At 33.7% G+C, this 13,539-nt stretch overlaps 1 protein-coding gene across 2 annotated transcripts in view; it reads left to right on the top strand.

Moving 5' to 3' along the window:
* Positions 1-13,539, top strand: part of LOC145681630 (uncharacterized) — a 123,405-nt gene that overhangs the window by 75,153 nt on the left and 34,713 nt on the right. For both annotated transcript variants that reach the window (XM_081753245.1, XM_081753244.1), the window contains 2 exons: positions 2,520-2,614; positions 5,772-5,862. In XM_081753245.1, coding sequence (XP_081609371.1) covers positions 2,537-2,614; positions 5,772-5,862 — 169 coding nt within the window. In that variant the 5' untranslated portion in view covers positions 2,520-2,536. The remainder of the gene's footprint in view (positions 1-2,519; positions 2,615-5,771; positions 5,863-13,539) is intronic.

Below are 13,539 nucleotides of genomic sequence, written 5' to 3'. Positions count from 1 at the left end.
TTCGTAGAACACTGACATTGTATAAGCCTGCCATCACAGTGCGGAAATTGTAAATTTATTAGAAAAGTAAGATAGTGATGAGATCGACCCCTGCCCTTTGATGAACAGCAATCAGATGGAGAAAGAAACATAACGTGGTTTAATGGACCATAGATTTGATAAAGAAAATGAAATTCTCATTGTGAAAAGGAATCATAACGGAGATGAACTAACAAATGCATAAAGATAAGTGCAATATAAGTGTACAAATTCCTTTAGGATAACAATAAAGTAATTTAGAATTACGTGTATGTAAAACAAATAAGTGTGCAAATGTGTATTCATTTGGAACAATTTCATAAATTTCCCAATTTCAAGGACGTTTGTGAAATACAAATATAAAAGGCTTACGTATTCTGCCATTGTCCCAAAAATGGGACGGGTTGTATTTCCTGAACTATATCGGCTATTTCTATTTTAACACTAATTTTGTGTCTTTATATCTCACACAGTTATGAATAAACACATTTTATGACATTAACAACGATACAAGAGTTTTGGCGGGTAATGGGTTAAGAGTCACGTGTATAAGTTGATGGGAATTGTTTCTTGCACGAGAAGTTCCCGTCACAGCTTCACACCGAAGTTGCTCCTATGGCAAGGGGTATTTATTGGATGACCACAAAAGTAGCGTATGCTCTCTCGCAAGCGCCAATGTGAAGCTGTGGCGCTCTAACTAAATTTCTTTTTATAAATGTATATTACATTTAATGCCAACACTTTATCGGTTCCAAAACTTTAAAACGGGGTCCGTGCTTATCTTCAAGCAAAAAGACCAAAATAAAACGAAACGTGTGAAGGAAATATGGTGCTGTAAACAACCAATATAGACCTAGCTAAAGGGGAATTTATTTTGTGTTTCATAATTTGTTTCATACACGAAGTTAATTTGATCATGTTATAACACAATTACGTCTTTGTATTTTTAGCTGAAGTTATAAAGTTACTTGGGATGTTTGCTTGGGAATCACAACTCAAGATACATTAATATTTCAGTGTTCCATTCAGTGATTAGTGACCAACAAATTATCTTACAAATATAATAAGTATTAGTATTATTATTATTTTGCCAACGCAGCAAGCCTTATTGCAGATTCAAAGCTAGAATCCAGTACTTTCCTCATCTAATCCCTTCCTGGTCAAATTGCTTTCTGTCGACAACATAGTGACTGTGAGTTGTATCTGGGTACCTCCGTTTCCCACCACATTGGGCGAATAGAAACGAGTATTGAAGATAAGTGAATTATAGTGGAAATTAGATAAAGTTACAAAGAGCAGAATTGTCGCATGTTGAATTGAAATATTTCGTTTTATTTGCATAATTTCGAACTAAAATTTCAAAAAAAGTAGACTGAAATCTGCTTTCGCAAAATCAACAGGAAATAAGACTACATCAAATTACAAGGAGGTGTTGAAATATTTTGCGTCCTAACTTAAAGATAGAGAGCAATAAATGTACCAACTGATTTAATGTATTTCTCCATCACTTTAATACTCCTTCGTAAATGTTCCTTAGCCTTCCGAGAAAAAAGTAATATCTACGTGTAAAGGAATTACACGTTAACATCGTCAATGATTCATTATTGCTTCCCTACAATTTGGTAACTTCAGTACTTTTTCTTAAATGGGAACAACAAATTCATACATAAATAATAGGTTCGTGAAACGGTTAGAAATATTCGAAGGATAATGTCCAAGACGAACATCGAGCGTGAAGCTGCGCATGATGGCATTTCTAATAAGCACTCAAATTTTGAGGGACCAAATTTGCCGGCAAATTTTCACTCCTAATTTCCTACGAAATATGTCTTCAATATATCCCTTGGACATCCCTTCTATCTCTGCAATTTTCTTCAGCCCAAAGCTTCTACTTTAGGATTTGATTCGTCCATATGTTCAACGTTGTCACCAGGCAATATACATTTATGTCGTACTGTAAGTGCCTCTTCTTTTGTATATGCTTTCCGTGTATCAAGGTAAGAAATTCAATATTGGATTATGCAATATCCAAACCTTTCTTCACCTAAAGAACCATGTAATTCACCGTCAGCCTCCTTGGCATTCAAATCTGCAAAAAAGGACTTGATGAATCACATCATCTTTTGAAGGGTAAATTTCATATTTTGGTACACCATCATTCATACAATGTAGAGTAATAAGATTTTAGCACCAAAAACTTTAATTTGCGACCTAAGTATATACTAGAAAAATGTTACACATTCCACTTGTTTCAATTTTTCCGCTCGCTTGGCACTTTATGCTTGGAACTCCTCAAATTCCATCCCGAAGTTTATTGGTTCTCATAGTTTCATCTAACTTTTTACCTCTGAAAACTAAGATAACTTTAAAGTTCCGAAGAGAGACAGACTCTAATATTTCGTCCGTAATTAAAACTGGGGAGTTTTATTATAAACATTACTGACTCACACTCTCATAGATGTGTTTCAACTTCCTTTATAATAATGATATTTCATTTTCAGAGTTGAAAGTCAACAACATGGCATGGAGGCTACATAAATGTTGCTATTGCTGTACACTGAAGACTGGCACATTCATTATTGGCATCATGGTTTGGGTTGGTATTATGCTATCTTACTAACCGTTGTTCAGAATAAATATTTTACGGTGAAACGCTGCACATTGTCTTTATTTGTAAACGAACAGCAATTTTATAGAACTAGTGCATTCTTCAGCAATTAATAATATGTAATAATCATGAATTGAAGATATGACCTTAGAGAAAATATATACATTAAATAGATAAATTATTTGACTAATTACAAGATTGCATGTAAGAATAATGTGGTTTACCATTTGTTTCCGAAACATCTAATACGTTTTCAAATGTATAATATGTTGAAGACTAAATTTTTTTACAGCGATAAGATTCAAGGGAAAGTCAGAGCTAACATAGCATACGGCAAGATATGTGGGTTATGATCCTGGTATAATTTTTAGGAAAGATTTTCTCAACCAATAAGTCTAACAAAATAAGTTTTTTTGCTATATGTGAGACAAATAATGTTAATAAGAAGCAATTTTCTAAAAGGTTCTATTTCACCAGTGATACCAACTGCTGAACACTTCTTCTAGTTGTAGATTATCTTATGTGGTTAGGCACTGTAAATGGCAACACTATTTTCTTCCTCTGCTGGGAATATTTTATTCTATTCCATCAATGATTTTGCAATAAATACCTCTTGACTAAACCATAACGAACGTTACTATATCTCTCTCGCCTATACGACACACCTAGTACTGACATGTTAACTATTTCGTGCAACTATACAAGAAATTATAGTGATAATGAGTTGAATCGAATTTTAATTTCAAAAGAATTTTACGTTTCATGACTCCAATATACAGAAAAGTGGTCTATTCGTTTCATTGTCCATTGGGTAACATGTAAACATATTAACTATTTGTCCATTCAACAAGCAAATTTCAAAAATTGTGGTTTTCAAAAAATTATTTTCGGCTATTTATTCTTTTTTCTTCTCTTTCACCCAAAAGTAAGACTAGATTACTGAAGGAAGGCGAGAAAAATTACGATTTTCCGCAAAACTGTTCAAGTCATTTTGTTCAACTTCTGTTCAACTTTTGTTCAACAACTGTTCAACTTCACAAATAAGATTCACATTAACAACCTGACAATATGACATTGCAACTTGTTCTTGAAGAAGATCAGAACAGAAATTTAGAGAATCATTTGAGTTTTCATCCTGAAAATATTTTGATTATTTCTTTTCAAAATAGTTCTGTTTCTTTTATATTTGAAAATTAATCGTTAGATTAGAAACCATAAAATATCACACCCATTGTTTCTGGTGAAAAGTTGACATAAGGTAGTTAATTGATGGTGGAACGTTTTTGTCTGAAAAGTATTCTCTAAGGATAATCTTGTTCGTGTTTCATAACGTCAGAGAAAAAAGAGGTTTACGTTAGGAAATTGGAGTGACACATTTTAGTAGGACAAAAATAGAGTAAACCTAGCCCAGGCAGACTTTAATTTAATTCCGTCAGGCAGTTAATAAAATGTTTGATAATTAAGCATCGATGCCTTTCTGGCATTCAATAACAACGAAAAGTATCTCCCACAGACTCGTGCAAAGGAATATTTAACAAATGATACACGTCTGTATTAGAAAGAAATGTATAGAATATGGTACTGGAGCCTACTCTATTGTTCATTATTCTTTTTCCTTTGCTTCAGAACTCCATGTTATAAGGCTGTGCAAAGACAATGAATCAATTGAGACATCAATTTAGCAATTATATATTCAATCTATATATGGTAACTCCTAAGTGACCATTACGTCACAGAAGTTACCGTTGGTGATTCTAATTTTAAGTCAAGTTGTTTCGTAGAGGACTTAAAAACCCTTATTTATAATTTCTCTCAACTAAACATTTTTTCATTCGTAACCTTGTAGCAAGAAATAGTATAGGGCTAATATAAGAAAACACCAGCACTTATCCGGTGCTAATTGACTTTTCACTAGACGAGGCATTAATCCAACTAGTTACTTTTCTTAATAATTTAGAATCCTATTTCCAGTAAGTATCTCTTTGATGATAGAATGCAATTGACTTTCCATTGCGTTGTCTGGGCAAGTGTTGTGCAGAGAGTACAAACACCAGCATCCCTTCGCAACAAAATCCGTGGATTATCAATGCATGTTTGGGTGCTTGATTTTGTTTTCTGATTTAAATGGACCTCTGATGTAATACATATCAAAAGGATATAGTGGTTGGATTAAACTGACGGTGTTGAAGCATTTATATTGAAGCATTTTGTTATCAGTTTCATAGCCATTACGAACAATGATAGAGATCCGTTTTCGATGTTTCGTAGCTAGACATTTTACATTTCATCCCATACAAGCTAAAGGATTTCATATATTACTGTATCAAATTCCTCTCGGGAAGTATTAACTGCTTAATAAACCATGCATCTTCCACACTGACAATTAGATTTATATATTTCACGGTAGTTATCTTTTAAAAAGGTGACATTTTAAGAAATCTCTCTCTTTGAGAAACGTTTAAGAAAATACAGGGCAATATTCAATGATGTTACTCAATATTTGCTTCCAGATCTCTACTTCAAACAAAAGCATTACGTCTGAAATTTCGAACTCAAAAAGTGCTCTATTTAATAAATGTTTTTATTTTTCTAAAAAATAAATCGAATTCCCATTTTCTTTTAAATATAAAGACTGGTGAATTCTTTACACACTCGAACTCGAAGCAAGATAGATGATTAAGAAGCGTCAATAGATATAACTTGTATCTCTTAAATATCGATTTTTTAATAAATAATTACAATGAAACATACGTTTGCATTTTAGGGAAGTTCTCTTGTGTTTATTTGATTTCAACCAAATGTAGTACTCATTAAGTAAAAGACTCATAGAATATACGTTATACATCATATTGTATCATTCAATCAACTTCACAGAATATATCACTGAACGCACTTTTTAATTGTGCGTTAGTGGTAAGTTCACTCTCTTTATTGTTGACTGATTTTTAGGTCTGATATGAGATTAATGACTACCACTATTGAATTAAGACTGCTATAAATAAAAAATGTTGCCAAAATATTGTTGTATGGAGGAAACGTTGTTGGATATATTATTTATGTTTTGTTAGTTTTTCATGTCTACGCTTTTACTTACAATACTTATATTTACTGTATATATTCCTATTGTATTTTAATATCTTTGTAGATTGCTGGAACAATTTTTTTGATAGCTGTTGGTGTGATGTTTAATGAAATAAAATCGTGGGCTAAAAGGGAGTTAGGAAAGAAAAATATACGTGAGTACTATTTAATGTATGTTATCCAAATAATTTAATATAATTTTTAGCGCAATATTTCAGAGATGACATTTACATATTATAAAATAAATAACTTAAGTACGTGAGAGCAATTGGTGATCGAATATTGCACATACACCGATTTCCATGGTCGTCATCTAGATGTACCATAGCACATGTTGAATTGCTTCACTGAAGATGAAATGCGAATGGCAATTCCTACTACTGTATTATCTGCAGACACATTTAATTAATTGCCCTTAATGACAACTATATAGGCTTGACTGAAATTAGAATAATGTCTTATTCATTTACATATTTTCCGAAGCAGTATTTACAAATTAACAATGGTTATTCTCGATACACAAGCGTCAGCATACACATCCGTCATCCGAAGATACCTGATCTGGTTGACATCATACGTCAACAAAGAAAGTGTATTGCAGTACGTTCATATTGTTTGGACAGATTACTCTTGCAACGACAAATAATATGAATTTATCTTCATACAGCTACAACTGAACACTATTATAAGCGCAACGTCCCAGAGTTAAGCCGTTAGACTAAACGAGACAGATGATTGATGAATATGAATGCTTGTGAAATTAACTTTAAGTACTCTCCTTCCGGGAATTGAACCAAGAATCACGCGCAACAAGTCATACACGCCAACCAGTAGACTAGTATGGGAAAATATGAAAGTAATTATTTTCACGTAATTTTCATCACATCATATTATCTTGTTATTTATTTTAAATATCACATTAATTGTTTAGTAACTTAAGGACACAGCAATACCACAAATATCAAAGGAAATGCCTTTTTGAGGCTTTTTCAACGGTAGTAATGCATGAACGGAGCAACTTGAAGGTACATTAGTGTTGAATACAATGATCAAGATCTTGAATATTTCGAATACTTAATACAATACTAAAATGAATTGATAATTTGACTTTATTCGAAAGAGTTTATTACGAAACAATTCTTAAATAAACATCACATACAATTACATAGACTATTTTTAATGCTTGTACAATTTATAATGTCATTTATGCTAAGTTGATATCCCAAACGTCCATAGCTGTAAACATTTTAAAGCTGTCTATTCTAGCAAGAATTGGGGTAAGAGGCTTCTAACCCCATCTCAAAAACCTTACATTTGTTATGCATACACAGAACGGTTTGATAAATTTACTAGTATTTCTATTTTCATTATTCAAATTGTGCATTACGATTCATTATAAATCATTTTGCTCACATGAGAACAGCTAGAGCGCAATCAGGTGGAAAATCATCCTGTGCTTGGGTTTCCTTGAAGTTCTTCACTTTCCTTAATTTCTCGTGACTCTACCACCAACATAAATCTCATCATTACCCTCTAACTTAGACATAATGGTGAGATACTAAACTAAAAATACTGACACCTGGTTTTGAATTGGTTTAAGGGAAGTCACAATAAGAATTCCATGAAAGACTTTTAGCTATGAGACGTACAGTTTTTCCTGAGTATTTGTCGGTGCCCTCTATTTTACTCTGTGCCTATTTGTTTCATCGGCTCTATATTAATTTATAATCTGTACCATATGGTTTTCGAAAAAAGAATGAGAAGAAAAAATAAAGAACATTTAACAGAAGATGTTTTGACTTTTTTGATCTGACTAAGAGGAACTTATATAACTGATAATAAATATGCTTTGCGTACGACACTTTCATCAACTTGTACGTTTTGCGGGTCAAGAGGTGTTATGTTTAATTGTATTGGTCATTTTAGGACGCTCAAATGCGTTTCGTGTTTCTTCACAAAAGATGATATTGTTTCCACGTTTTGTGCGTCACTGGAAATGGGTCAGAATGGGCCACCAGTGTGTGACGAAAATGACAAACTCTTCCGCCACCAAAAAATTTCCAGATGGTTTCTTTTGCATCGTTTTGTGCGTGTTTTGTGACGTTTTGTGTGCCTATTCCTAAGTTTTATGTGTGACCAGAAGTGGGTCAAAATTTCACAGTTTCACAGAACAATTACATGCTCTTCCGCCACCAACGAATTTTGAGGTCGTTTCCCTCGCATCGTTTTTTGCGTGTTTTGTGACGTCTTATGAGTCATCGGAAGTGGATCAAAATGGGTCTCCAAGGATGGATGAAAATGACCCACTGTTCAGCCAGCACCACTGTTTCGACCCAAATTCATATCTTCAGCAGCGTTGGCCGATATCTCACGCACCAAAAGGACAACTAAACAGATTAAGAAATTCAATCGACTAAAACCATCCACACCAACCAAACACGGAATCGAAGCAGAGAAAGTGGCTGTAAACCTCACTATTGTACCTTTGAATGAAAACACTATCACTTTACTAAAGAAAGGGCTAAATTTTGCCATCACACCGAAGAAAATTCCGGCCATAGACATCATTGCCAGCATAGAACAAGCAGTTAGCAATCTTCCCAACGATACAGCAGAAGAAGTACGTCAGGAAGCCAGCGTGGTCCTGAAAAGAGCCCTCATGCGCAGTCCAAACATTAGCAAAGCCGAATGGATCGCACTTAAAGCATTAAGAGACGACGCAAGTATTACTATTCTACCAGCTGACAAATGAAACATTACTGTAGTGCTTCCCATAGATGTCTATCAAGAGAAGATTTCACAGTTACTTAGAGATCCAGCATATACCACCTTGTCACGAGATCCAACACTTGCAGTAGAAAGAGCAGCCTCAGTACTAAAAAAGCCGGGACTGGACGAAGGTACACGCAAACAACTTACACCACACTGCAGCATACCTCCGAGACTATATGGCTTACCAAAAATACATAAGGCAGGGATACCCCTGAGACCAATTGATAGTGCAATAGGAAGCCCAACCGTACAACATTACTCCAACCATACTTGGGAAAGTGTGAACACCATGTGAAAAACTCAACAGAGTTTGTAAAAAGCCTGAAGACGATGAAGATATCTTCCAATGATCTTATGGTTAGTTTCGATGTGGTATCATTGTTTACCAGAGTTCCGATCAATGTCACAATACTGGTTCTTGGGAAACGCTTCCGGCCTGAGATACTGGATCTCTTTCAACACGTTCTCACTTCAACCTTCTTCCTATACCGTAGTCAGTACTATGAACAAACAGACGGTGTCGCCATGCGTTCTCCACTCCAAGCTGCAATAGCCAATTTTTATATGGAGCACTTTGAACACTAAGCACTGAAGAAAGCACAAGTTGCACCCACACATTTACATAGATTTGTTTGTAAGGGGTCTGTCCTGGTTCGTATTTTAATAATCTTCAAAATAATTCAAACGTTTTAACACTTTCTTAGCTGGGTTTTAATACTTAATCATGAGGAGCGTACATAATCAACTTTCTGCATATACAACAAGATGTCTACACCTTCATACATACACTTATTTTTTCGACAAGATGTCTACGTACGTGTACATTTATTTACGACGTTGCTATAGTAACAACTCTCTTTTTAGCTAACGATTACAAAATATTATCTCGAAATCTCTAAGTGTCTTTCTTTTCTTTATACATAATACTGCTCAAATAATTCGCCTCTGCTCCCTTTCTGTAAAATTGGCACAGATTGCTAATATTATATACAACGTTATCGTTGTAGATGTCGCTCGGACGGCACTTCCATAATAGTGCTACTATGAAGGAAAGAACCCTGGGTTAAATATCATGAAACATTTACCTTTTGAATAGCCCTCGTATATTTAATATCATCTTTAATACACATATTCTGCTTTTCCATTTATATATAATATATTATAATATAACACATTTTTATATTTGTCACTATATCTTAATACTAATAACGACGAATTACATTTATCATGAATAAGGCTATTCAAAAATTAAACCTAACTGATAGTTTCCTTCTAGGGTACAAATTATCTATTCCTTCTTATACAAACAACATTATTTACAAACAAAGATCTTCGTAATATTAAATATTATCAGGGTCAGAAGACAACAAAATTAGAACATATAAAAACATTGAAGATTATCATTTAATATATTAATAAACTTTGAAAAATTAAGAGATTCGATATTCATTATTCTTATTCTTTCCATAGAATAAGGTACATCTATTTTATATAAGTCTGTCATTACCTTCATAAGTTTACATTAAAATTATGATCTTTTATTTTTAAATATCTATAATATTCATATAAGTAATTATGAGAGAACCTTGTAAAAGACATGAAACACAAACATCAAACATCAGATAAAATATACAATTCTGGAAATTCAACGATAAAATAACAAAATTGGATACAATGAACCTTTTTTATCAATTATTATTTATATTTGCTCGCGTCATGACCTCAGAAGGGACTAAAGTTTGACTACATCTAACCACCGTTTTCTAGTACTTTCAGTAGGCTGCCATAGCTTGATTTCAACAACATTCCGTAGTCGTAAAGTTTTTCCCGTTTTTATATCCACAAGTTCAAATACCTTAGGACTGAGTTGTTTAGAACATAGATAAGGTCCAGCGTACAAATCACAAAATTTGTATATCCTTTTTAATGTAGCGTGACTTTGAGGGTGTAATCGTACAAATACCAAATTTTTAGGTTGAATTTTAACTTTTCCCTATTGTTGTTCTTCAAATTTCGAATTTCGAGATTTACATTTCTGTATTCGTCGTAAATGAATCATGCTTACCAAGTGGGAATAATCTATTTCATTGTTATTGTCGAGTCGAATCCCAAAATGTTGTTCAATTGGCGCTACGTAATCTGTACCATTGTCAATATTGGCAGGCGCCACTCCCAGTGTATCAAACACTGAATAGTTCAGAAAATACGTGATTTCAGTCACATATTTAATCCAGTCCTTATGATTATTACGACAACAATGTCGAAACAACATTCCTAGATGTCGATGAACATTCTCTACAACAGAACTACTGGGATGATACGGTGTCACGAAATGCAGTTTGATACCTGCATTATTCATACCACGTAAGAACACATGACTCCTAAATTGTCCACCATTATCACATAATACATGTTCAACAGGACCGCAATGCGGAATGTGTACATTGAAAATACGGTTAACTATCGCTGATGCAGTTGCTCTTCGCAAAGGATAGGCTACTGTGTCTGGTGAAAATATCCATTACAGCAAGCAAAAAGGTTTCGCCAGTGGAAGCTATTGGAAGTGGTCCATACAAATCTATGGAGACGAATGAATGTGGTCGTTCAGGTATTATGGACATCATAGGTTTATACATAGAACGATAGTTGTGCTTGATCCTCATACATTCTTCACAATCATTAATATAATTTTTAATCTGAGATGTAAATGATTTTCAGTAGAATTATTTATTTATAAGAGAATATACATTCAGATAACCGAAATGTCCAAATTCATCCTGATAAGCTTTCAATATGTGGGGCACCAATTTAGGTGGAATACAAATTTTGTTTCGGTGTTCAAATTTAAAATCCTTTATTACCAACACATTGTTCGACATACGATACAGGGTGTTCCAAGAACGAGGGCAATCACAATTTTCTGGACATGAAGTCAGATGTTGAATGATCTATGCATATGGTTCATATTCTCTTTGAGATTTTTGCAATTCGTCAACAGAAATATTTGAAATTTCTTCTTGTAAAATTTTGAAGACATTTATTGATAATACATGATGGTTTTCACTAGGAAATAATAGGGATAGTGTATGTACAGGCACGTTATCTATTCCCTTTATATGTTTAACTTCGAAATCCAAGGATTGCATTTCTAAGGACCATCTTAACAAGCGACTATTGTATCCCTGTATTTTCTTCAAATGGCATAGTGAGCTATGGTCAGTAATAACGGTAAAGTGGCATCCGATTAAGTATGGAGCAAATTTTTGCAAAGAAACTCGCAACGCCAATAATTCGATTTCTGTTATGGTATATGCCTTTTCTGCATTTTTCAGAGTCCGACTTACACAATGTATTAATGACGGTTCATTAGTATTAATCCCAGGTTGCCAGATTATACCAGAAATGCCTGTAAGTGCTCCATCGCACTGAACAAAAAAGGACGACTATAATCTGGATGGTTTAAACGAATGTTTCTCATTATACAGATTTTTAAACGTTGGAAGCTTCGTTCTTGTGCCTCTCTCCATCGCCATGGTACTCCTTTCTTCGTAATAGAAAACAAAGGTTCAGCCATCTCAGCAAACTTAGGAATGGATCTCCTAAACCAATTAAAAAGTCCTAATACCTGCCGAGTTTCTTTTAAATTCGTGGAAATTAGTAGATATCTAATTGCTTGTACTTTAGAGTCGCTATAGCACACTCCATTGGCGTCTATTAAATAACCCAAAAATTCTATAGATCTCTGAAAGAATTTCGACTTTTCAATGTTTACTGTTAAACCAAAATTCCCTAATCGTTCCAGTACTAAATCCAGATTTTTCAAATAATCTTTCGGTGTTTTGCCCATAATCAAAATATCATCAGCGTAATAAACTACATTATCACGTAGGTTTTGCTTTAATACTTTATTCAGAAAAGAAGCTAATGCTGCACTTCCATTAATCAGTCCGAATACTACGCGATTGTATTCATAAAGCTGACCTTCAAACAAAAAGGCGGTATATGGCTTAGAATCTTCATCTAATAGCACCTGATTGTATGCCATAACTAAGTTCAAATTCCCAAACACAGTGTTACCTTGTAATGTACCAAGGATCTCATCTACGGGAGGATATCTCACCTGTTCTAAATTAATGTGCGAGTTCAGTTTTCTGAGATCCATTACAATTGTCAGATTTTTTCCAACCATTTTGGGCACTACATGTAATGAATTGAGATGGATACTCTGGGAAGGTCGTATTATCCCTTGAGCTAACATTCCAGCTATTTGCTTATGCACATTATCTCTAAAGCGGTATGGAATAATGTATGGTTTTGTTACGATGGGGTCTTTGGTATCCACTTCAATAGTATATACAAAATCTTTACAACAGCCTTGGTTTACGTGAAAATACCCTTTTATGTTTATAGAGTATGTCTCTAAATGATGAAGCGATTTCTCCATCAACTGATCTTAATGAATTTAAAATTTCATCTACGCGCTTGTAGAAGAAATCATCATCTTTCATAATTGGCGGCTCATTTATCATATTAACATTATTTTCTTTCAGTCTTTTAAATTTAATATTAAAAAACATCATTTCCAAAAGGCTGACACTGAGATGCAATACTGTATTGTGCAGGAATTAATTTTGAACAATAGCATCATCCAACGTTTTTATAGTGAAAGTTTTGTTTTCGAAATCTAATACGGTACGCAGCTGTGTTAAGAAATCTAATCCAATTAATATTTTTTCATTTAGCTCGTTAATGACTAATATAGGTATCATAATTTTAAAGTTCTGTATGCCTATTTCGATTTGAGTTTTACCTAACACATATTTCTTGTGTTTACCGGTATAATCGATCAATAACAAATTGTCTACCTTTTGTAGTCTTGGGTTCGAGAAGTCCTTAGTTATTTCTCGCCAAAAAGCATACGATAAATGCGAAACTGTAGCTCCGGTATCGATTAAGGCATGAATAGGAATTTCATTAACTGTTATATCAATTCTAGCTATACAGAAAGTTTTTATAAATAAAAAATCTTTGTCAATGTTACCTAAATTTACATCCATATC

The sequence above is a fragment of the Thermobia domestica genome, chromosome 3 (assembly GCF_964235325.1).
Source record: "Thermobia domestica chromosome 3, izTheDome1.hap1.1, whole genome shotgun sequence".
Lineage (NCBI taxonomy): Eukaryota > Metazoa > Arthropoda > Insecta > Zygentoma > Lepismatidae > Thermobia > Thermobia domestica.
This window is presented reverse-complemented; position numbering and strand designations above follow the sequence as displayed.